Raw genomic sequence first — 27,434 nt, forward strand, 5'->3', positions numbered from 1 at the left:
TGTTGACTTCTGATACGGGAACGCAGAAGGTGTTGGCTGCTGGGCTTAATATTGTCTGTTGACTTCTGATACGGGAACGCAGAAGGTTTTGGTTGCTGGGCTTAATGTTGTCTGTTGACTTCTGGTCCAAGACTCAGAAGGTGTTGGTTGCTGGGCTTAATGTTGTCTGTTGACTTCTGATCCAAGACTCAGAAGGTGTTGGCTGCCGGGCTTAATGTTGTCTGTTGACTTCTGGTCCAAGACTCAGAAGGTGTTGGCTGCCGGGCTTAATGTTGTATGTTGACTTCTGATCCAAGACTCAGAAGGTGTTGGTTGCTGGGCTTAATATTGTCTGTTGACTTCTGATCCAAGACTCAGAAGGTGTTGGCTGCTGGGCTTAATGTTGTCTGTTGACTTCTGGTCCAAGACTCAGAAGGTGTTGGCTGCCGTGCTTAATGTTGTCTGTTGACTTCTGATCCAAGACTCAGAAGGTTTCGGTTGCTGGGCTTAATATTGTCTGTTGACTTCTGATCCAATACTCAGAAGGTGTTGGTTGCTGGGCTTAATGTTGTCTGTTGACTTCTGGTCCAAGACTCAGAAGGTGTTGGTTGCTGGGCTTAATGTTGTCTGTTGACTTCTGGCCCAAGACTCAGAAGGTGTTGGCTGCTGGGCTTATTTTGTCTGTTGACTTCTGATCCAAGACTCAGAAGGTGTTGGCTGCTGGGCTTATTTTGTCTGTTGACTTCTGATCCAAGACTCAGAAGGTGTTGGCTGCTGGGCTTAATATTGTCTGTTGACTTCTGATCCAATACTCAGAAGGTGTTGGCTGCCGGGCTTATTTTGTCTGTTGACTTCTGATACGGGAACGCAGAATGTGTTGGCTGCTGGGCTTAATATTGTCTGCTGACTTCTGATACGGGAACGCAGAAGGTGTTGGCTGCCGGGCTTAATATGGTCTGTTGACTTCTGATACGGTACCGCAGAAGGTGTTGGTTGCTGGGCATATACTATCAGCTGACTTATTGTTAGGGAACGCAGATGGTGTTGGTTGCTGGGTTTATTTTGTATGTTGACTTCTGATACGGGACTGCTGAAGGTGTTGGTTGCCGGGCTTATCTTGTCTGTTGACGTCTAATACGGTACCGCAGAAGCAGTTGGCTGTTGGGTTTATCTTGTCTGTTGACTTCTGATCCAAGAAAGCAGAAGTTGTTGGCTGCTAGGTTTGTACCGGCACTTTTATTTTGCACCTCTTGTCATCTATGCGCAATAGTTGAGGCCACCAAGGGAATCTTTATTGGACTCCCATGAAAGTCTTCAAAAAAGTGAATAATTGCTGGTATTTTAACCATTTATATAAAGATAAAATGATCACCTGATATTAGAAAGACTCATTTATCATAGGAAAACTAGTTCAAAGTGAGACAATAGGATGCTTCTAGAAGTTTACATATGAACTTTTTTGTTGATACCAATCCAGATTCAGTTTTGGTTTCAATGGTTTCAGCAGTTTCGGAACCGGTTTTGATAGTTAGTAACAAATGCATGGTTGTGTATACAGTTTCAACAACATGGCGGAGCTACTGCATGTAGCCATTATTTCTAATTATTAATATTATCTTTTGCATTTAGCTCATTTGCCCATTGTAAGGCCTTGTTATCAAAAAGATTGAGTTTAAACTAACGTGGTTGATCACTTTCCACCATGTTGTTTTCAAAGTAAACTAGTTTTCGGATGGAACGAACCGATGAAACCGCCTCCGGTAGGGGTTTCGATTGTTTCAAAAATCGGTTTCGGTTTTCGTTGAAAAACGATTAAAACTGGTTTGGGTTTTATTTGAAATTTAAACAACAAATACACAGTTCGTGAAACCCATATACAACCGAAACCAGTTTATTACCAACAAAACGCCCTTATTGTGTATGACATTATTTATTGATTAATTTCAATTGTGTCTCACAAATTTCCCGCCCGTTTTCTTTGGAGTCCAGCATTTTGCTAACGTAAATTAAGATGCATGCAAGCGATGTGATATCAAATGTTTCAGTTTAAATCATATTGAATCTAAATTGTATTTCTATTTCCATATGTCATTTAAGAACAATCCGTCAATCAAATAATCAGTCAATAACTCAATCAATCAATAAATCGATCAAAGATATTGATCATTAATTTAAGTAAGTCATGCACGCAATCAATCAATCAATCGATTATAGACGTTTTGCCTTATAAAAATTTATGGATCTCTTTTCGTTTTTAGATTGACCGCCGGGACTTAGCTGTCCCTGGGGCTTGACATGCCCATGATATTCTCGATGATTTCAATCATTGGTAAAGAATCTTAAATAGATACAATCTTAAGAATGGAAATGATTACCATGTATATTTTAAAACTGTTAATGTTCAACTGTTCTTACATTGAAGATGATACAAATCCGAATAACCCGTACATAATTATATGAATATATCTAGATCATGTTATCTCCCCTTGCGATTCAATAAGAATAAAGTCAAACTATGTTATATAGTTTATCCTTTTATTTGCATGTATTTCCATCCTTTAATATAACATTTTATAAATATGAAACAAATAAATACATATGACGATATCACAAATACAATACACGTATATACATCAATTAACATGACAAGAAATGTTAAACTACTATATATATATATAATTATGCTCTATGTTATTTTCGTTTATATATAAACTCTCATATCATAATAGTTAGAACTAACTGGGGCTCTACCATGCAGAAACTAGTGTGTGGATAAATTACAACACAATTCACATATACGCACACAAGTTATTGAACGTTGTTCATGACAACATGATACAATACGGTAACTTCATCCGCTATCCTCGTGGTTGAAATAATGCACTCGCGAAGAAGCATGTGTGTACAATGTCACCATGATTGATGTTGCTGTAACTATTACTGCATCCATGTTAATAGTGTTGCTTTAACCACACACACATAAACTTTGTTTTATAAACCTGTCATACATACTTATATTTACTAGCATAACTAAAAACTAACTAACAGCAACACGTGTATTAACAGCATTATAACAGCCTTTGAAATGTTATTAATTGTTTGTTGTCGTTTTTTGCTGCCCTGATCTAACCCCGCAATTGGCGTATATACAATTGTCTCAATGTCGTTAAGGTTAAAGCACAACAAGATCTCGGAAATCTTATAAAAAGATGCTGGCTTGTCTCAGGTTATAAAATAGTGATCGAGTGTATTCACAAATCAGAGTAGTTTACGAATTTCTTCAGTCCATTATGTTGACACTTACAAAGAATACATTGTACATAGCTAAACATGCTTTCGTTGAGCATAAAAAGAGCATGTCAACCGAGTGAAGCGTTATAATTCGCATTTAAAATACGACATTACAGAAAGAACGTGACAAAGATATATCTTAATAATTCGTTTGTACAAGTTATGCAGATAATCTGTTAACTAAAAGGCATGTCAAAAAACATATGTGAATTTAAATAATGTAAGACTGACTATACATGATAGATCTTACCCTAAAAAATGCAAATATCAGAATGTTTTACTGAAAGTATCAGATGTATACATGTATTGTTGGTGTGGTCTTGCCATTGGCTGCACTGTTAAATGCTGATGCCTGTAGCTGGTGATTCCATTAACATGTTGCACCATTCGAAAGGGCATTTCTTCTGGATAACAAATATGTAAAACAAATGACCAAAAAACGTCATAGATAAAGTCATTGCATTTCTAGTTTTTGATCATTATTTCAACTGAAATCCGACGTTTGATGGCCAAACAAACATTTTTCAGTATTAATTGTTCGGTATATTTAAAATATATTTTCTTAAAATAAAATTATTTTGAATGACGGCAAAGCAACTTGGGGTGATCAGGCCTCCAGTGTACATCGGTACCATTGTCCATCAGTCCATGTAGAGTGCATGCAGCACCGTGACTATTTCTGCACGTGGCGAGTAATTTAACATATTATCCATCACTTCCGGGTCTATAAACAGTGTTCACCTGAATGTACAAATTTTTTAAACACACCATGCAAATTCAGTCGTTAACAGGTTCAATAAGTGCGATGCATTTATCTGATATTAATTGATTTAGAAAGCACATTATTTACAGCAAATAATGCAAAAGACATTTTTTATAATCGTGCAGATTTTTTGATACATTTGCTTACACACGCATACTAACTATAATAGGATGTTATAACATTTCAACCATTAGCTCCAGAAAATGTGTGTGTGTGTACTTATTTCCATTCTTTAATGTATTTGTTTATATGCTATGGACATTATATACTGTTTCATGCAAGGCACATATCGTATTGTATCATTTATCATTTTTGTATTACAGAATATTTAATTTAGTTAATGTCAATGGGCTGACTGTTCAGAACTTCTTTAAAGTTAACAACTTGTTCACAGCATCTCATTAAGGCTTGAAATAACAAATTTGTATTCAAATAAGAATTTTCAGTTAAAGTTTGCTGTTTGTTCATAAACTTTTAACAGCGATGAATAAACACTTATGAATATTAAATTTAATTGACTTATACATAACCAATCAAGATTGTATCTTTTCCAATAAACAATGGCATTAAAATCTCTGTTTTGAAAACCCGATTGCCATAAAACTTTAATTAATAAACTCAAAAATGATAAAATCAACATTATTGGTTCCGAACATTTTCCGATGTTATATTTGTAGAAAAATTTCAACCGCAAAACAAAACTAACTATTTAAACTATGTAAGATTGTAAACGTGTTCGGTAATTGGAGATATTTGACTTGATTGTCCAAGATTCAGATTTTTAATAATCATATATATGCTCGATTGTGGAGAACTGTATTAAAATGACTTGAATCACTTTCTAAGAAAACACCAGTATAGTCCTGACGTCAGCAGACTGATTTGTTTTGTACCGCAGCGCATACACCGCAAGCGGCCAACCAAATCACAAACAGTAGCCGCAAGCGCATTTATTGAACGCAGGGCGGTGCATGTCTATTATGAGAAGCCGAGAGGATGTTCCCTGATGTGGGTTAAGCCACAAACAAATCTAGTCTATAGCATACACTTTAATGTCTCCGTTGTCTTGAGTTACAATGATATGTCCAAACGGGCTAACGCACACAGCGATTGGCTGAACGAGCTCGTCACGTGCGCTAACCACACACTTCCTGTATTGACCGTCTGCTGTGAGACTATGAATAGCGTGAGCAGATTTGTCCGCCAGATAGACGTTACCATCTAAATCCGTACAAATTCCACGAGGGTCTTGAATAACAACTCCTATGGCAAGATAATCGTACTTGACGTTCCCTTTCTTGTCCAAATACAGAAGTCCAGTTTTCGTTTCACAGTCGGACACAACTATTTCGCCGTCGTTGTTAACGGCAACGTAGTACGGCCATGTAAAGAGATTCCGGTTCGGTTGGCGGTTATCTTGTCGGTGAGTAAATAGAACCTCGCCTTCGAGAGACAGGACGTCAACGGACTGGTTGTTTGAAGCACAACAAGACACGATAATGGTTGGTTTGCAGTCGCCTGTTTCTTCGTAGCAACATATGCCCCGATATTGTTTCACAGTCTTTATACGCTTTTGCAGCTTCATCGTCGTTTCATTTACAGTCACAAACACAAGCGTTGATATTTCGGGTAACGTCACAACGACGTCAGATTTTTCAACGTTTGTAATTCCATGAGGCCACGACGGTAAGAGTACGTCACACATAACAGCACCGGAGGCGTCAAACGCTTTTATTTTCTTATTATGGAAGTCAGTAATCACAGGTGTACCATCACATAGCACCGTGACGTCAAGAGGCCAACATTTCTTGCCGTCATTTTCCGTACGTCCATTAAAAGCACACAGTAGCTGAGCATTGGTTTTCTCCATTATTGGCGCCGGTCGCGGTTGCTTCGGTGATTTTGGCGGTGTAATTTCCGAACGTCGAGCTAAGGGCGGGGACAAAACGCTTTCAGTCTTGCCTACGCTTGCATCACGTTTTCGTATACCAGGGGAAAGTATGCTATGATCCGGTGTTTTGGAGCGACGTTCGGGTCTGACTGGTTTATCACCTGAAGGTGGGCGTCCGTTAATAGTGCTCTGTGAGCGACGTTGCGTCGGTGGTGTCCGCGAGCTTCTTTGAGCCGGCGTAGATTGTATTGCCTGAGTTTTGCGAAACTCTACGGAACTTTGGACCCTTTTTGGGCGCGGGAGTGATCCAGTAGAGCCTGCGGTTAGACGCGCGCATGCTTCCTGTTGTTGCTGACGGCGATGCGATATAGCGTTACGTCGAGGAGTGTCAAGGGGATCTTGAGAGCTCATTGATTCGTTAGATTCGCTTGAATTCGTTGAGAGACTGGCGTGGGAGGAAGTTTTTGTAGACGATGGAATTGTTTGGAGTGTTTGGCGCTGTTGAACTCTCTGAGGAGGAGACAGAAGTGTTTGCTGTTTAGTGGTCCCTGCCTGCTGCTGAGGAGGAGAGGTTTGTTTTTCGTTCTCATTTTTATCTACCCTGAACGTCCCCGTCCGTTTGATAGAACTGCGACGTACGGGGGACAGTGGTTCCGTACCGTTTTCACCGTTTACCATGAACGTATCTTTGTTCATATCGATAACGTCAACTATCTTTCCCATTTGTTTTAAATCATAAACACGTGCTAGGGCGGGGTCAATGGCAAATTTATGCCGGAATAGCAGTTTAGCGACCTTCCGGCGGTTGATCCCAGTATTCATCTCAATTATTTGGTTTTTAACTTTGTCGAACACAGTCAGGAATTCGGAGTCACTGCCGTATTGAGTCAAATGTTTCAAGAACATCTGTGTATTTTCCAAACTCTTCTTTAAACCTTCAATTTCATTGAGTCTATCCTTAACTTCCACAATGGCCTGAGTATGTTTCAAATCCAACTCGTCGAGAGCTAATTGTTCTATTCTTGCTAGGTGAAAATCGATATTTTTGCGTACAGTCTTTATCTCAGTAATCAGGGACGATTTGTTTTCTTCTAGCTCTTCAATTTCTTTCACATGATCTTTTTGCCAATCAGTCAAGGATGAACCTTGAAGGTCAAGGTCTTTCAAAACGTTGTCAGTTTCAGGTTTTAGTCTCTTTGCGGATTCTGCACATGGCTCTACCATTTCACATCTCCTGTGATACATGGCTACACACATTGAACAAATCGTTTCACGACAATCCAAGCAGTAAAATTCTAAAAGTTTATCTTTGTGTTCGACACATGGGATTTCGCGTTTTGCATTTTGAAGAGATTTCAATGGATTCACCTTCATATCTTTTAGGGATGTCACTACGTGATCTCTACATGCTTTGATGACATTATGTCCCTTTATACAACCATCACAGAACGCCATTTTACAATTCTGGCACCATACTTCCGCTTTCGGTTTCTGACCTTGACCCTGCGATGCGCGCGCAGCACAAGATTCGCATGATTGATCAGCTTTGTAAATATTGATTTTTTCAACTAAACTAGCCATCAGATGATTATCAGAGAATCCCTTTTCTATCCTTTGACCGTCTTCGGACATCAAGAAAGCTGTATCCGTCTTACAAACGGGGCAAGTGAAAACAGAAGCATGTGGCTCGTCTGCTGTTTCGCCATTTTGAACAGAGTTGTCATTGTTGTTGCTATGTTGAAGCACGTGGTCTAGGAGACATTTGTAACAAAATGTATGCAAACATGGAAGTAGTTTTGGATCCTTAAAGTGACGGCTGCAAATAGGGCAGACGATAAACTCCTCCTTTATCTGCTGAAGAGTATCCATGGTAACGCACGTTGAACGTGACGTCAGACGTTAACTGTCGTCTGCCTGCGTACTCTGAAAATATACAAAAACACACTGATAAAACATAAAGGAATAAAAATAAACACAATCCTTCTATGGACATTTCATTCATTTTGAATAAACCTGTCATGTCTGGGTGATTGATAAGTGAAAACACCCAGAAATCAGTTACGGTAAGAAAAATACATGATATACAAGTTCGACATTTTTTTCATACATCAATAAAATGAACAGGTGGCAAGTATATTTTGATGAATAACTAGAGAATGTGATATTAATTGTACGTACGAGTAACAAATTTCATATTTTTGCTTAAACTCAACTATAATTCATAAAATACTCAAAACTCACTCATGTTTACTCCTTAATATTAAAACTCAATCCTAGCATATGTTTTTCATTCTTAACTACCTTATTAAAATGACCCAAATGATGAAAGAATTATTAATATATTCACTTTACAGTTTATGTCATACATTACGGGACAATAAAAGTATACAGCCTTACAACATTTGCTGTTGTTGGTATTAAAATAGCATACAAAAAGGTGATACATTATGTTCTTGTTCACTGGGTCGAGAAAGATGTTTAAACTCAAAAGAAAAAGTTTATCTCTTTTAAATTATTACTTGCTTGTAATTTAGCAGAAAACTGGTTATTTGTGATATTTAAAGTAGCTGCAAATATGTTAGTTAAAGTAATTTGAAATAGAATATGTACTTATCTTTGTATTTAAAGTAATTTAAACGAATTTAAGAAAACTATATTAACCCAGCCTTGTAAATAACCGATCGGGTTTTGTTGAACTAATGATCAAATGAGAGACTATTTATCATGAAAGAAAATCACGCAATTATTTTTAAACAGACAAAATGTGATTGCCTGATACCAGTATTATTGAATGGCAAAAAATACACACAGGATAATGATACAAAACAGCATACGACCACAAGAGAGCATTCAAGAAGTAATTGTAAATATTTGCATGAATATACGAGATATTATTGCAAATGTGGCTTAGATAAGGATTCGTTAAAAACTATATTAAATATAACATAACTACTAACATTTTGTCCTTTAATACAGGGCTTTCTATTGTGGTTGTGTATTAAAAATACGAACCGCAAAGAGAATTTATTAAAAATTTAGTATAATAAACATCTGTTTAATGCATATCTTACGTCTGAGCTGTCATTTACAAGAAATAAAATAACATAGGCATGGCAGACGTGTGCAATCAATGTATTCGACAATTTCAAGTTTCACCAATCTCTATATATGTCAGGCGCTTTATAACGCTGCGTATAAGGGTGTGGGTTTTATCAAAAATATACAAACTAAATGATTGAATACACAATGGGCTTCTTTCAAAATGTGAAAATATCTTAAGCCCCTCTTGACCATGGCGAACACTGAAGGTTCATAAATCTTCTGTATTCTTTTGTAAATTTGAGTGGTCGTAAATAATTGTTGTTTACTTTATATATGCGTATCTTCATGGTATGAACACAGAACGTTTCATTTAAATTTTAATACGATACCATACTAAATCCAGACTTAGTCATATCAAACTATGATACCCGAACGCTGTGCCCTGTAAAACGTGTGACAAAATATATCAAATCATTCCATAATGTCGAATAAACTTATAGCCTCGTGCAAGATAGCAGCTTTTGGAATCTCAAATATGATTATATACTTATAACTGACGCCATTATTTAAGAAATAATGAATCAAACGAACTTGCCTTAGTACCGCCATTTATGTCTCAAATATTTGTGGGAAATGCTAAAATATTACATGTTTTATACCGGTATTCATATACACGCATACTCGCGCATCGGTAGCAAAGATAATAGTTTGTAACAACAAGTACATGACAAAGGAATTTAAGTCGTATCCAGTGTCAATCTGCCTTAAGTATATAATAGTGCGCATTCATAACATTTATCAGAAATTAGTAGAGGCTGAAATGAGAGCGCAGCCCGAGCGAGGTATTTTATTTTTTGTAGAACGTTAACAATATATAAGGACATCTTTACGTTATATTCTCAATAGTTCAGTCTGAAGCACGTCTGGCCCCAATTTCTCGAAAGTTCTTAAAAGCCTAGTTTAAGCCTTATATAAGTGACCCCCCTCCCCCCCCCCCAAAAAAAAAAGAACCGTGTATTTGTACACAACCTCTGTTAATTCATATTAATCTTAATGCCTAATTGGCTTATCAGATCTCCAATCTGAGTATCCTGCTGTGCAGTTTGGGATGTTTTATTATAAAAATGGACCCTAAATGGCTCTGAGCCAATAAACGAATACACGAAAATACGAAATTGGCCCCTACTGTGACACCAGTGCAGTCAGCAGGAGATGCACAGCAGGGGGTTATCATGCCAAACATTCCTTAAACTAGGCCTTTAAGCAAAATTTCATTCTTAATCGTGATTTTGCTTTAGAAAAAAAAAATTAATCGTGGTTATCGTAAAGATAATTTTATTTTCAAGCCCCAAAAGCCTTAAGAATAACAATATCACACAATTTATACCCAAACAAACATATTGAGCTCAGCTTAATGCTGTTATAAGGGATTTAAGATGTTTCGAGAAATTGGGGTAAGATTACTAGTCACAAATGACATTTCGTGGAAGACGGCAATCACTTTAACATTTGTCTGTAACATTTACTTAAAAAGTCATTTAAAGTGAACGATTCATTCTACAAACTACAGCCAGTGACTAAGCATCCGAAGTCAGATAAACAGGTTTAAAATTTTATAAACCTCAATTTGCATGGGTCCACAAATAAGTTCATAAAATAAGTATGCTGTACATTAACATACTAAATTACGAGCTCATGACAGTTAAAGCATTTCCCGTCCCTTTGAAAACAATCACTTTCATTCTTCGAGGGTAATGGATGCTGTCAGGAACACATCTTAAATTACAACTGATAGTGTATATAGAAGAAAGGGCTAAACATATACTTTATCTAAGTTGAACAATGACATTCAGACAAAAACAACAATACTTCTGTGGCTGAGAAAATTGATCCTGTATAGGTCCAGTTTTTTTTCTCTGCCTTAAACGGGGGCTAAAAGTGGGTATCATTCACTATTTCAAGACTACTTTTTCATAAAATCATTATTAAAAATTATTATTTTTAACATCATTTCTTATTGTGAATCATACATTAAAATGCACATACAGGAAGCGAAGTCCAAATATCCATATAATGCAGTGTTAACAGCATACTTGCTTGCACATTACTTTTTTAAATTGAGTTTTTTTTGTGTCCAAATTTCTTCACAATCTAAAGGGCCTTGGTCCCGTACACAAACAGAAGGGAAGAACGCAGAGGTGGACATGTGTTTGTCTGATGACTAAAGCTCGTGCCAAAGGAATTTAATCCAAACATTTATATATAATAGCTTGTCATATCCAATTTGCAATTTCTGTCCATGAACTATTGAAAACATTTTGTCTGAAGAGATCCAATAAACTCTTCAAGTGTTTGTTATAAACTGTATCTCTAATTTTCATCTGAAGACACCGTGTTTTATTTCACTGTAAACATTCGAAACAAGATACATAAACATTTGCCTTTAATGCTGTGTGAAAGAGCATCCGCATTTTCCCTGTTTCATCTATGAAAATAATTATAATTACGAATACTTTATGAAAACGTACAGGGGCGTAGCTATCACTCTATTCATGTGGATTCATAACTGTTCTAGCACTGAGGGTTCGGGGCATGTCCCCTCGGTAAATTTTGAACAAAAAATGCAATCTGGCGCATTCTGGGCGTTCTGGGGTGCTTTATTTAGGAAAATGGACAGTTTTAGGATCATGTAGTAAAGTAGGCATACTGCAACTTTGGCTGATTCTTTGTCAGAATCACGTGGATTCATTCGTTTAGGCAGTTACGCGCCTGACGTATATACATGTATAATGATTAATGAATCTTTTTTATGTTCCCCTTCTTTAAAATGTACTTAAATGATTGTTATGGAGAAATTAACAACTGTTTCATAAGAAATGAACTTTTATAACACGAGAGCAATAGCATAGATAGTTTTACGCGTTGCGCAGCCACGAGTGAAAATATTATTTTTTCTATGACCTGAGTGAAATAAATTGCATATATTCGATAGCATAATTGTTTTGAATTAAAAAACACACTATAAAACATGAAATGCAATTATAACAAGTGAAACAAATTTTTTTGCAACATTGACTTAATAATGATGTATAAACTTTTAATCAGTTTATTCCCTTTAAAAGAGAAACTTTCGTAAATGTACTTAATGACATCATGACAGACTTTTTGTATCATGATACACCAGGACTGATGTCTTGTTAAGTGAAAAACTCATTATCATTTTCAAAATCTCATACATTGTAAGCTCATACAGGCTCAACATAAAGGATAAATACCCCCCAAAAAACAGCCATTAACCTGAAATACAAACAGCAATAAAGCTACCCGCCATATTGTCATATAAATGGAAAATTGCAAAGACATGCTACATTTATTACAGCATTATGAAAATGATTGAGGTTTATGATGTACGTATACATTTGTCATACCAGTTACCATGACGACGGTTGTTATAACCTATCTATACATGTTTCTATTTTATGAAATATTTAGGTACTTTACAAATGAATTAAACTTTATTTATCTCGAAAGGCATTTTGAATAGTGTGAAAGGGGGTATCAAATTGTCCCAAACAATCTTTAATACGTCTTAAAAACTCTTAAAATGTCGCCACGTATTGTCCAAATGTAACAATATACAGGATTGTTAAAAGGCTATGGATAAAACTCCGCATAACACGGCATAACAGCCCAAACCTCTTTAACTTTGGTGTTTACGGCCTGTTTACGGTCATTAATGATCCATTTTTAATGGTATAATTATGGTCACATATGTAATATTAGAGGTAAACATGAGAGTGCAAATTGTATTCTTAGATTTTGTGGTCACTTCCAAACGTGTTAGGGAGTCAGAGATGAGTACGACGTTAGAACAGAACAGAACAGACGAGACGAGGCCAGACCAGACCAGACCAGACCAGAACAGAACAGAATGTTTATTTAACTTAAGCGTAAATAGCTCATCGTAATATACATAAATACCAAATTGCATCTAATACCAAATTGCATTAAATACCAAATTGCATTAAATACCAAATTGCATTAAGGTATTTCATCCATTATTGGTAACCCCTCATTCAATTTGTGGCATATATCATTTTCAAGCCTTTACCCGTAGAGGAGGGATATATGCATTCAATAACAATTGAAACTCGATGGGCGGCCCTAGTCCTTTAACAATTACTTTTAGAGCTTAATGACAATAGTTATATACAGGAATAGAATACGTGCCTTCTCTTCTGTTTTGCAAAAGTTTATGTTTGGACTCAGATGAATATCTCCGGCTATGGCGGATTTTCTTAGCTTAGTTGAGACTGAAATACCTCGTTTTAGATATAAAAAGTAACATTGGGTATCTACATTTTTCTTATTTATTGTTATCTTTCAAATATCGAGTAACTCTTAAGAAAAACCTGTATTTGCAGTCTGTATTTCTGATAAAATCAGTGTATTCGATTCAGGTGGGCAAATATACCTATTCAGCACAATCACTGTTTTGGTTAAGTAAGTTCGATTTTGGCAAAGGTTTCTATTAAGCAAACATTCAAAATTTATGTGATTTTGTGATCGATCTAAAATGAGAGGAAAGCTAGCTTGTAGTTTTAAAATACATCAGAAGGTCTCGATTTTACATCTGAGTGCGTATAATGTCTCATTTGTGAAATAAAAGTTGAAAGGTGTTCACACGGCATTTTATCAATTGAAAAATAATCTTTATAATCAGCTACCTTGTTTCACCAATAGGTGTGGAGATTTCGTTTTTCTTTCAACTTCAATATATCCAATTGAATTTCAAGCACGAGGGCAGGTCGAAGGACCTCGTTCGTATATCTTATGGTTTGAATTGAGTTATGTTGATTTCTTTTATGAACAAACACCCAACAGCAACTGGCTAAGTACATATTTAAATATATACTTGGAAATCAAGGCCTAAAACAACTCATTTCCAACAGCCTTACTAACGCATTTAAAAACAACAACAATAGAGCTGTATATAAACTGTCGGTGACTTTTTATCATTGAACTAATCATTTTGTAATTAGTAAATTTATACAGACTTATTTGTTTCTATATCTCACCCTGAAACGTTAATCAGCCTCTTTAATATGCATATACAAGGTCCGTTAGCAGGCATAATGCACACATACGTATGTTCAATAATTTGTTTAAGCGCATTTGTAAACTTTTTTTACATTTTTCTTTCATTATGTATGAAATCAAAATGATTCATGGTTTTGAGCCTGACTCAACGTTCATAAAAAAAAACCTCCAACGAAGATGAGAACTAATGATTAACTATTTAATCAAACAATTAGACAATTGTTTCGCTTTGCACCTGAGCAAGGGTGAAATAGATTACTTGTTTCATGACGTCATATAGGCACGAGTGTAGCGTACGATAAATTCAATAAACAAGCTTTTGCTTTGAACAAATATTACAGATATATATATTAACTACATAGAAAATTTACATTCAAAACTGTGGGCTTTACTTCGAACATTTATCGATATCTATATACACAATTTATATAAATTATGCATGGATAGCATGTCTTGAAACAACTAAATAATTAAATACAATTTATGTCCCTGTACTTTTTCAAAGCCTTAACAGTGTGATAGTTTGTGTAGATAAAAACCAATCAGTATGCATAATATATGTAGTTGAGACTTCAGCCCACAACACAGTAAATAAATGCAATTGGAAATGTACACATTTTTTTCTTATATATATATCAGAATAAATAAAGCATTAAATCGACGTTTACGTCTCATGTTTTTCTTGGTTTGTTAAACAGAAGTTTAAACAGAAGCGTATTTAATTATGAAGTATTCTTTCAATTCCGTGGCTTAGTCATATAGGAGTTTGATGGATCTGTACGTTTTTTCTAATAAAAACAATGAATTACTTGTAATTGAAACATATAAAAAGAAGGTTTCGAATCAAATAGAACACGTATAGACAATCCTTCATTATTACATCACACTCATGTATATACATGTGCACAAATGAAGCTAAACGATGTTATAAAATATACAGATAAATTGAAAGTGTGTGCAATTTTATTGTTTTTCCGATACAAAAAAATAAAATGTAAGCTTTACGGAAAAGATATACTTTAAAACAAATAGATACATTGATAAATTAATAAACGACAACTCGAACATCTGTGTTGTTATTTATCAAATTGATTATGATGTATTTATCCGTTTTACTGTGTGTGTTTTTCCAAATAGTATCTGCACCAAAGTGAACCCTACATGGTATGAATCTACCAGAGATAACAGGAGCGTCAATGAATATTAAAGTTTCCCTTAATAGGTGGAAAAAATACATAAACTACAAGCTAACTTCAAAATATATAGCACAAACATACCTTAACTTGTAGATCCTAATCTACATCTGTACCAGTCCTCATATTTCAAATCCAAATATGACATTGTACATCTCTATAAGTATCGGGTAGGTACGTAGGTATTTTAACATGTTAAACACACTAGCCAGCCTTAACGCCGACTGAACATCGACTAGTGAAATGATTTAAATCGTTGCACAAAATAAGTGGCCTTCAATAGAGAAATCGGCCTTTAAGGGTGTTTAAAAAAACATAAAGTACTGCTCTTAAACCTTAGGGTATTTAATACAATTGGTGTGAAAAACATTTAATTTACATAGATTGAAGTGTGTTGTGAAGTCCTTTAGTTTGCCGTACCCGAATGTCTCATATAATACATAAATCTCTTGACAAAGTGAAGAAAATGCAAGTCTAAACCAAATTCCCTATCAAATCAACTAATTCCCGGATTTGTTTTTTTTTCTGGTTGATATGCAAGAATGAAAACAGTAAATAACAGGTTACAATAAAATCTCTCGTATAACCCAACTATACGTGAGAACGAAAACCGACGAGAAAATTATAGCTATGTTCAATTCAATTAAAATAAAAACAAACAAAAAACATCAAAATGTTGACAAATTACGCCTTTCATGAATATATGCTATATAAAACACAATGGGTTTTTAGCCGCAGTGGCACAGTCGATAAGGTCACAGACTACAGACCCACTGAGCCCCCCCCCCCCCCCGACCCCTCCTGGATGCATTAGTGGTAACATATCAGAGCATGTTCTGTTCTTCTTACCATCAGATATAACAATGGACTGCGAAGAAGACCAATAGGTAGCTACAATGGGTATGATTATTACTGTTAGTAAGTTGAATATGTTCAATTGAAACATCTTGGTGAGTTATGAAATTGTTGTACCTAGAGACAGTTTATACATAAAACAGTAATTGCTACTAATCAGCAAGATGTTTGGCTCCAATGGTAAACCGGCTGATTACTTATAGAATCCACAATGTTTATTGACTCACTGGTATGTAGATTTGTTCGAAGACATGTACAGGTAAATGTTTTAAAGCAAATAAAGCGCTACAACACCATTATATGATCATAAATGGTTAATACTTTAATGAGTTGTTGTTGGTGGTGGTGGTGATGGTGGTGGTGTAGGTGGTGCTGGCTGTGGTGGTGTTTGTGAAAATGATGGAATGGCGACAGCAGCGACGAAGAGGACGATAATGATGATAATGAGGATATTTCTTAAGGATATTGTTTTTTTTGTGTGTGTTTTTTTAAAGTATTCCATACAAAAAATAGGTATAATGTGGATGCCTGAAACAAATTTAACACACAAATTTGTGTGGCCTTAAAAAATATCAAAACGTCATTACAGGTGCAATTTCAGTAGAAATAAAGAGCAAAATAACAAACTTCCAAAAAAAAAATAATCAACTATCTTATGTTTTATATTTTAAATATAAGGAGTCAGCAAGTATAGTAAACTGTTCCAAATGACACCAAACTAACACCATATCACCAAGGCTGAACATAATGGTGAATGGAGGTACTTGCTAAATTACTTGTGGTTCGGATTCCTTAACAAACCGTTGTCTCATGATTCAAACAACACAGTGCCATTCCCTAGTCAATGGCGTGTATTTTAGAAGCCATTTTATTAAGTCAGGGGCAGATCCAGGACTTGGCGTTAGAGGGGCGTATCTTACGGGGCATAACCTTTTGACTTGCGCTCCTCCCTCAAAATCGTATCCATTCGCTTTATACAAATTGGAAGAGGGGTATATCCCCCTATATAAACAACTTTAGTCCTAAATGATGCATTTTGGGCGAATTCTATTACCTTTCTTCTCCTATATTGAAATTAAATGAATTAAAAAAACTTGGTCGATGGAAGGGGGAGGTGGGGGAGGGGGGGGGGGAGAGAAAGTGCACCGGTTGCAACCCTTCCCTGGTTCCGCTATTGTAAGCAGTAAGTATCCTTTATGTATTTGTACCCCAAAAGTGGCAATAACCTTCAAAATCAAAGCAAACAAGCAAGGTCAAATGTATAATTGCTTATTTAGGCTACACAGGAAAAGTAAATATACTTAATACAACAATGCCACAGTGTAACAACGGAAGGCGTCTTTATTCAGTTAGAATTGTAGATACATTTTCAAGTAGTACTTTTATCAGAACATAAACTATTGTGTGCAATAAGTTATAACAGACATTTCCTTCCTTATATCAAACGCGGTATGCAAGTGTTCAGAGAAGTCTTTTAATTACTGCACATTGTAGCCTAAGACGAAGAACAAACACGAATAAACTGTCAATGTGAATGTATCACAACTCTGGAAGCTTAAGGTATCCAATCCATCAAAATGGGTTGTTTTGAAGCTATAAACATCCACCTTGTTTTGGTATACGGCTTTTAAAGGAGAGGCTAGCTGGCTGAAATTCAAAATTTGGCATTATTCGGTACCAGACTTATTTAACTATAAATAAAAAATATTTAACTTAGTATTTGTTACGCATATTTGAGATAAAAATAGTGTTATTCCGTACAAAAGGGTAAAGGGTCCCGTTTTTTAGATATCGCAGTCGTTAAACTTATTCTGCTTAAGAGTGCTCAGGTTACCACCCATAAAGTGAGGGACAGAATCTATGCGATAGTTTTATTGAAACGCAGTTACGACAAACACGGAGTTACGCTTTAAAAGTTAGGATCTTAAAGATGCACTCTTACTCCCAAATAAGATTTACCACAATTAATAATATTGTTTTAATATTCCAAAAAGGATGAATACATGTCAAAAACAATGGTTCTTATGAAGGATACCAAGTTAGTCGGAAATAAATGACCTTATGAGACTATAGTGGACCACAGTAAATCTCATTCACCAATCATTTAATATTTTTGCGCTCTCTGCTATTAAATACACGGTAACAACCTTATTATCAGTAAATAATATATTCCATAAATGCATTATTTAGTAAGTAGTCAGTCAAAATTGATATTTGTTGTACATGTGTATATGTTGATTTTGAATAAGAGTGTTACTATAAGCCTTACGTTCTTTATTGAAACGAGACCCAGGAGATTACACCTTTGATCCATTATATGTAATTGCAATACATCACCATTTTAAAATGATTAAAATGGTTTATAATGGTTTATAATGGTTAAGGAACGTACACCTTTATGATAGATTAAAATGATCGATCAAAAAAAAAATGCACCGTATGCAATATACATATATACATGTCCATAATTGAGACATTTAACTATTTTACAGATCTTAATTTAAGATAAATGACACTGTGCTTTTTATCTGTAATGTGAGCTGATATATATCGTGTCAAATCTTTATAAATTGAACAAATTTAGTTCATGTCGCAGATACCGTATCTATTTTCGTCTTTATTCTTATACATTGTCACCCGGTATTTGTTTGTATGTTTCAATATTGTTTTTGTATCAAATTTTAATCCAAACATCTACATAATTGTGAATTGATAATTTTATAGCAATTATACTGATAACAAGAGAGTAGAGTTACAGTTTTATAGACAATAAATATTTCAATTGTGTTTTTTTTCTTAAAAAAAAGTGTTTGAACAAATAAATGAAATATATTTAATTTTCCCTCTTAAATATTCAATAAAAATGATCAGTTGAATAAGAATTAAACACTGGCTAAATCAAGGAGAAAAATAACGGACTTCATTCACATCACTATTTGTCTAGACAAACACATTTAGATCATCTGAACATGAAAAATATCCAAAACAGTCGGATATACAAGTAGTGTCCATGTCCTGATTCGACAAACGTTCCACAGCACCTCTGGAGTTGCGCCCAATTTGATATATAAGTTTATTGGATTAAGTTATCAAATGTTGTAATCTGTTTGAAATGGCCCCATACTATTTGATTTGTACAGGACATTAGTTGAATACTTTAACATTGATAAGTATAAAGCATACGCATCAGCAAGAATAATGTGCTAATGGCTATGACCAGTGTCCGAAATTCAGAGCACGAGAACATTTGTACAATATACACTGGGACGAGAAGAGAAAGTCTCATGATGCACATATCCATTTTTTTTTCAAATGAAACTACTTTTCGTGATTACAAATGTAACCATTTCCAAAGCATGTTAGAACCAAAGCATCCATCCTCACGTATGGTAGAATCGCTTTTTCTAAACTTAATGTATATCTTTTAAAAACTAATAATGCACCAGTCCATTGTAACCACGGCTCCCTCAGGTCCGAGGAATAGCGGAGACTTTGAATTTCGGCCCAGCCAACCCCGGGTAAAATCCCCGCCCTGCGGGGAAAGATTGCTGGTAAATATCCGCCATATGCCCCAGCACCCCAAGGGACCCTAGGTAAGGCTGATTCCCCGCTAACTTTGGCGCCAGGACAAAACCACTGCATTCACCCGGCACTGCGGGGCCACATGGAAGGTCAAAACACGGCCCATTTCCCCAGCTATCTCCGGTATACCCCCGGACCTTGGGGCCGTGGTTACAATTGACTGGTGCATAACGTAGTTGGTTAGTTAATGCAAGGGCAACCACTAGTCCAAATAATTGTACATTGACTGATTTTTCAAAGATTTTTGATAGGGCAAATCCTTCACTTCAGAGATTAGAAGAATCCCGTAAAACACGTCTATTATTTTCGACTAGGGCAAGTACATATATACAAAGTGGCTCGAATGTTGGAATTAAATGGATATCATTGACAATCAATGTGTTGTATCCATGATCGAAGTCAGTGTTCATCATTACATACACACATTAATCATTAGTGATGCAATATAAAAGTGTACCTGCTACTAGCAGCTATACATGACTTCCAACATTCGAGCCACTGTGCATATTTCAGTTAAGTTGAGGACATATCTCTTAAGGATGCACTCTTACTCCCAAATCAAATTTGCCACATTTAATGCCATTGTTTTGATATACCAAAAAGGATGAAAAAAATGTAAAAAAAGCAATCGTTCTTATGAAGGATAGCGAGTTTAATTTGAAAGAAAGGTGCAGAAAACATGGTAATTCTATCTTATGAGACGATAGTAGATCACAGTAAATATTTTCGCACTCACCACCAATCGTTAATTATATTAGTGGGTTATCAGCTATTAAATACACGGTTACAATCGTGTTATCAGTAATCAATAGTTTCCATAAATGCATTATTTAATAAGTAGTAAAGGTGCATCACTCAAAATGTATTAATGTTATATATACATGTGAATGTATTGGTTTTAAATACGAGTGTCACTTTAACGTTCAATTGTAATTCTTGATCTGACGACATTAAAGGGCTAATCTTATCAACAATCGTACGACAGTATATCGTAAGATCAAGAATTTCACTTCACCACTTAGTGAGTGTCACAAATTAAATAGGGTGTTTTGATTGCAAAAACATATACAGTTTGCCTGAACGTACCAATAATGCTTTTTCGAAATAGATAGTATAACTACTCAGATATATTCGAAATAGTGGTCGTACGACGCGTGCGTACATACGGTGCCTTCTATATAAAACTTGACAGTTTTACTTTGTCTTTTGACAAAACTGTGTTTATGTCATTACACTTGGTGGATGTGCTTTATTAAACGACGCCACTTGAAGTTTCCATGGGCGTCGGCCCCGCTGAGAGTTTGAGTCGCGTAAGGTTGTGGAATATAGTGCACCGACAGACTGTTACTGTATTTAGATCTATCCTGGTTATCTAGCGGGCGCCGGCGTATAGCACATTAACTTGGGGCAATTTAACATTTAATGTCCACTCCGGGAGACGGTTATTATTTTAATGGCGATGCGGCGGTCGAACCTGCAACTCCTGGGTTGGTGGACACGCGTGTTACCCTTAGACCGCGGATCCGCTACAATCATTTAACTGTCGTTTACATAACATTTTTATAACGATGCATTACCCCTTATACAGTCAGATTGGGATAATATCTATTTCACTTATCATTTCGCCTTTTGTTTCGCTAATCTGCCATTATACAAGACAGACATTGTATTTGACCCAAAATGCTGTAGTGCAACATAAACATGTCTTGTCTCTATGTCTAAACAACGATGCCACAATGATTGATGACTAAATCGAACAATAGTAAAGCTCAGAAACCAAAATCCGATGTTTAATGTATGGAAGCGTATATCGTATATACTGGTGAAGTGATCATATTGCCTTGTCGACTTGTTCTATGTCGACTTACTTATAACATGACAAGTGTCGCCCTGTCCACATATTAATTTGATATGACGACCTTTTCTATCGACAATACTATGGTTGAACATGCTATGTCGACAGCCAACGTGACGTGTTTAACCTGATTTGTCGACAAAATTTATGTCATCTTATCCACTTAATAAGTGTCGACAACAAAAAAAATGTGGTTTAATTAAGTCGACATGTAAAAAGTCGATCAGACTACACTATCATATTATCAGTATATAAGATATACGCTTCCAAACTAATGCATGATTGACTTTTTGGCTTGATTGTTTTACTCTCTTATATTTTTTGTAGTTTATATCGTCGCTCGTTCTGTATACATTAAGTAAAAATGAATTTAGCTTGATCTTGACTATTGGTGCTGTGAACTGGTCTATGATTCAAGTTATTTGTCCACCTTGTATGGTACACTACATAAATATTTGAGACCTTATCATTTATACGCATAGAAAACAAACATAAATTGGTACATATATATACATTATGATCAGGGTAAGTTTGCATATAAATCAAGAACTATTTTACATACACAGTTTATCACTACGACAAGTCGTCAAACTCATGATCAACGAACTGTAAGATGGTTTCAACTTTCACACCAAGTTTCGATTTCAACAAGTACACAGCAGGCAAATAGTCTCTATTCTACAAGTCGCCTTTTTACCCAGGTCATAAATGATTAATTGTGTCTATGTTTACATATAACCATTGCAGTCATCGACCAAGTTTGATTAGAACCAAACAAAATGGCTGTGTCAATAATTTACGTAGACATGGACAGATAGCAAATATAATAGTTATTGAACTTAGATATCATATGAATTAATTGCTTAAAATCTAAAAATCTCCTATCCATGCTAAGAAACGAAAAGGTACAGAAATAAATGCTTTAAGTTTATCATAAATTGTGTGTTATTAAAACAAACAAAAAATAATACCACATATGTTTTTGTTAGTTGTAACTTAAATATCTAAATAAATTATCAAAATGTATTACATCATCATAAGATAAATACATTAGTTTGTTGTACAGTATGCTAAATTTAGTTAACAAATATTCGACAAGCCGAATATAATGTTTTAAATAAGTGTTTTGTGAAATATCTTCGAAAACAACTTACCCAAATTCTTAAGCCCTTAGCTTTAAGCCATGGAATCGATGTCCTTGCCTTCCAAACCTTGATAGTTTAATCTTAATCACGTTACTTTACATTGCAGTTGATAAAACTGTTCCAAAATACATAACATTGCGAGAGAAATATTCCATTCGATTTGAACAGCCCGAAATCGATCACATATCTGACTATCTGAAAATGCAGATTTAAAATATGTATTTAAATGGCAGGTATCTGACATGGCCACGCAAGGGTCATGACTCTGAATACATTAATATAACAGATATATTAAGTACATTGAGCGTCATTCTCTATCATGTCCATGCCTTTGTTTCATGCATGTAATGTTTGTTTAAGATTGTACGATCGAGCGTTTGTTAAAATGTTTTTATATGGCACATACTTGGAGGTTAGAGGTATGACAGCTATCAAAACGAATATTGGACAACTTTAGAAATGGTCTTATGACCATTTTTTAAAACAAGATCTAATAATTATGAAGAATACGAAACTAGACGTGTACTTGTGTGTGTAGCTATACCTACATGTAAATGCTACAGTTGGGCCTAAATCTCGTTTGCCAAAATTATATTTTACTTGTACGTTGTGTTGTTTCGCTGATTCTCGGATAAATCACTTACGGATCTATAAGTTTACCTTATATTTCAATGTATGAGAAAAAAGGAATAGAATACGCCCAAAACGACCATTTCTGACAAGGAATTGTTAAAAAATTGTCTTCGTAGAGTACCCCACCCTACCAGCACTTTAAACCATAAATTGATAGTTCATATGGAGGGGCGCAGGTCAAACTGTTACGCACATAAGTTTGTCTTACGTCAAATCCTGAATCCGCCCCTGTAAATCACTTTACTCGTTATATCTTACATGCTATCTAACACGTGTATATTGTACACATAGCTTGATGGCGTAGTGTACACACAAAATGCACAAGTACAGTTTTGTAACCTTCCCAATCATCAAGTTGTTTAATGAATTGTGCGTTAGTATAGTAATAGTCGCATCTCAAATTTTTCATTTGATATTGCAAAATAACAATTCAGTGGACATTCATTGTTCATGCATTTCGTCGATGGTCGAAACTTGCCCTTAGTAAGAGTTAGACAAGTGCATTAAAAACATTCTAGATGAAATGCGTGAAAATATCTCACTAATAAAATATCTTACAGTTTCTCACTCGACATGAACTGTTTCCACGATGTATATCGTCAGCTGCAGTTTATTTTCAAACGATGAATCACTTTCATTTCTTACGTCTTAATGGATTTCAAATCCTTTCATGTGTATCTTATCAAAAAGTAAGCTCCAGATTTCATGGTTACTTCTTCAATAAGCCGGTTTAACACCAAAGGAGATAAGAAATAATTTCTACAATTTATCAGCCATATATCAGAAGTATAGATCTTTTAACAATGTGTTCCACAGTGATTCACCATTCAAACATAGCTATTACGAGTCCCTAGGCTATGTATAATAGATGCGTATACAAATTGAATAGCAAACATGAAGGAAAATTTAATACATAAAAGAACAAGATCTATGATTTAATTTTACAAGTCGACCGACCAAATCTTACAAACATATAAACCATTTTGTTTGCTATGAAAGACGGCTCGTCAGTCAATGATGTTCAAGGACATTCGTTCGTAAACATATTTCATGAAACATTCTTCAAGATTTAGCCAAGTCCTGCAATCTGGCAGTGTATCAAACTTGCGTAAAATGTAAAAGCTATGAACAGTGTTATTAAGTTTGGTAAAGACTGGATAAGAAATCATTTAGGAAAACAAACGACTTATTGAAGTGCTGTAATACCTGAATGAGTAGCGTGATGATGTTATTTATTAAAATCAGTCGCGAGACAATGTATATAAATAAAGTGATCAACAGGATTGATGATAAAGTCAGAAAGCGTTGGTCAGATTTGGATAAATCAAGGGCAATAACTTCTTTAACTACATGGTTTATGATATGACAAACATCAAGAGATTTTATTTAATATTATGTAATCAAGTGAGGTAAAGTTTGAAGAAGAAATGCTGAAGTTTGAGAGCAAAACACGGACAATTTAAGGGCCATAACTGCGATCTGGCTGTTGAACGCCTTAAGTAGACTAAGAGATAGTATGCCAATTGTAATGTTGACCAAGATTGGACAAGAAATGCGCATGAAATGATCGGACAGAGTGAATTTGGTCATGTGTTGACGATTCAAGGGCCATAACTCTATTAACGCCATGACAGTTAATACTTATTAGTGCGATATGATTGTTGGTCGAACTCATTCGTTATAAATACTTAATTATTATACCAATACACATTGTAACCAAGTCAAGAATATCAAGATGAAGACCGCAGGAAAAAAAATCATGTGCAGCTGGTGTGTAGGTGACATAAATTTGCAAAATCGGACATGTACTATGCATGGTTCTGCACGTCCGCTTGCTGTGGCAGACAATTGTTGTCATTTCTAAATCCGTATTTTGAAGCCGTTGAAGAGTAATGCACTCGGCACAATTTCATAGCTTTGACCGCCGACATGACGTTGACCTCGAATGATTGTGACCAGGATATGCGTTCTGCAGGTCCATTCAATGTGATGAACATTTTGACCTTTTATATCATGAATGTTAAAAGGTTGAAACAAGAGGGCCATGACGGCCCTAAATCGCTCACCTGAGTAAAAGAGTTTAACCTTTGTTATCAATATAGCTTGTTTCTCAAATAATATTGAACAAGAGCTGTCACAGTATGAGACGAATGCCCCCGAATGTGTCATTGACCTATGAACAAGTACATGAAAAGTTGATCTTGCCTTTACGTGTCAAATTGTTATGGCAAGTTATTATAAATTGCCTCTAAAATACCACCCATACTTGACAGCCTACACTCTTATGTCCTCATATTCAGCATTCCATTGTGAATAAACACTTAGTGTATCTTTCACCTTAGAGGTAGGGACATGGGTCTTGCACACGACATGTCGTCTTGATATGTCGAAAATATGTGGCTAGTCATTTTAAAATCTGTCCATTCAAGAGAAAGTTACAGCCCGGTTACGACAGCCTAACCTCCGTGTACTTATATGCAACATACCATTGTGAATAAACACTAAGTGTGACCTTCAACTTAGAGGTAACCGCCCTCAAAAAAGGGGCTCGCTGGAGCACTGTACTAAGGTTTTAGATTATTTTAGGAACAGTTTGTTGTTCTTCTTGATACTAGAGCATTGTGTTAACAATAAATTGTGAAATTCAAGACATGAAAAAAGAGTATCAGTGATTTGTAAAGAACAAATTCCTGGATTATTCATTCAAAGAATGGAAATGATGGAAAAACAAATTTGCAGCATGTGTTGTTTTCTTTCTTTTGACTTGGCTGAAAGGTACCGTATTATATCATGTATAGGACGCTAGAATAGATAGGACACAGGCAAAAAAATAGTTGAAAAAACGGGGTAAAAACCCTCAATATATAAGATAGGACGCAGCGGAAAAATGTAAAAATCGGAGCCGAAAAATTGAGGTTGGTAAAGTATTTACTAATGATGTTCTGATGATCGATTATAATCGAAAATCGATTGGTTGGGTCTGAAATCGGCGACAATCGATAGTATTTTGTTATAATCGATTATCGAAAAAAAATTTTTTTAGTAAGTGTTAAGATGTTTTCTTTAATAAAATGGCTGATGAAAGCCACAATGAGCAAGGAAATGAACTATTTTTAATACAACAACACTTAATAACTTCAATCATAGACATAAGGTATATGCATATAATGATTAAGAGTTTAATACTCTACATGAATAAAACTACAACTCAGGTACTATCTAGTATTTTAAAAACCGATTGTACTATCGATAATCGGTTACTTGAGTGGAACCGATCATCGATAGTAAAATTGCAACCGATTCCCAACACTAGTATTTACAACATATATTGAAGTAAAAATCAAACAAAAAATTGTATATAAGGCATAATTCGATAACTGTCTTGTGTATTTCGATAATTATCATCGTATTTCAGTAATTTAGCGTACACAATGATTTAAGTCTCGACATTTTGAGAACATTCATGCATATTATAAGAAATATGAAAATAAAAGAGACCAAACAAAATTATTTTAATACATTTGAGAGAAGTCTATGCAAGGGTGCTTCAGACCAAATTTGGTAAATATCCATCAAGAGGTTCAGAAGAATAATCGTTTTTTACTCTATTTTTAGCTAAAAGGGGCCAAACAAAATTATGTGAACAAATTTAAGAGAGGTCCATGCAAGGACACTTCAAACCAAATTTGCTGAAGATCTATCAAGGGGTTCATGCAAAGAAAATGTTAAGTTTTTTTCACTAATTTTAGCTCTGGTGGCCCTAAAAAGGGGCCAAACAAAATTATTTGAGAAGACCTGACAGAGGCCCATGCTAGGATGCTTCAGACTTGAAGATCCATCAAGCAGTTAATAAGATAAAGTTGTTTAAAGGTTTTTCTATTTTTTGCTCTGGTGACCCCTAAAAGGGGCCAAACAAAACCATTTGAACAATGTTGGGAGAGGACCATGTAAGGATGCTACATATCAAGTATGGAGTCATTCTGACCTTTACTTTCAGAGGAAAAGATGTTTAAGTGACAAGACAATGTAAAAACAAATGACCCCTGAGCAAGGCCAATTTGACCCCGGGACAATAATTTGAATACCTTTGGTGTAGGTCCACTAG

At 35.3% G+C, this 27,434-nt stretch overlaps 1 protein-coding gene across 4 annotated transcripts; it reads right to left on the minus strand.

Annotated features, from left to right (window-relative positions):
• Positions 1 to 2,503: 2,503 nt before the first annotated feature.
• LOC128234909 (E3 ubiquitin-protein ligase TRIM33-like) lies at positions 2,504 to 24,061 on the minus strand. Of its 4 annotated transcripts, none has more exons than XM_052949529.1 (2): positions 23,888 to 24,061; positions 2,504 to 7,847 (listed from the first exon to the last, which is right to left on the minus strand). In XM_052949529.1, exon 2 carries the CDS (start codon positions 7,791 to 7,793, stop codon positions 5,064 to 5,066), a length of 2,730 nt encoding a protein of 909 aa, XP_052805489.1. In that variant the 5' UTR covers positions 7,794 to 7,847; positions 23,888 to 24,061; the 3' UTR covers positions 2,504 to 5,063. The 4 variants fall into 4 exon arrangements, with proteins under 4 accessions (XP_052805489.1, XP_052805486.1, XP_052805485.1 ...); XM_052949526.1 differs by lacking the exon at positions 23,888 to 24,061 and adding an exon at positions 22,706 to 22,879; XM_052949525.1 differs by lacking the exon at positions 23,888 to 24,061 and adding an exon at positions 15,344 to 15,483.
• Between the last annotated feature and the right edge of the window lie 3,373 nt (positions 24,062 to 27,434).

The sequence above is a fragment of the Mya arenaria genome, chromosome 5 (genome assembly GCF_026914265.1).
Source record: "Mya arenaria isolate MELC-2E11 chromosome 5, ASM2691426v1".
In the NCBI taxonomy this organism is placed as follows: Eukaryota; Metazoa; Mollusca; class Bivalvia; order Myida; family Myidae; genus Mya; species Mya arenaria.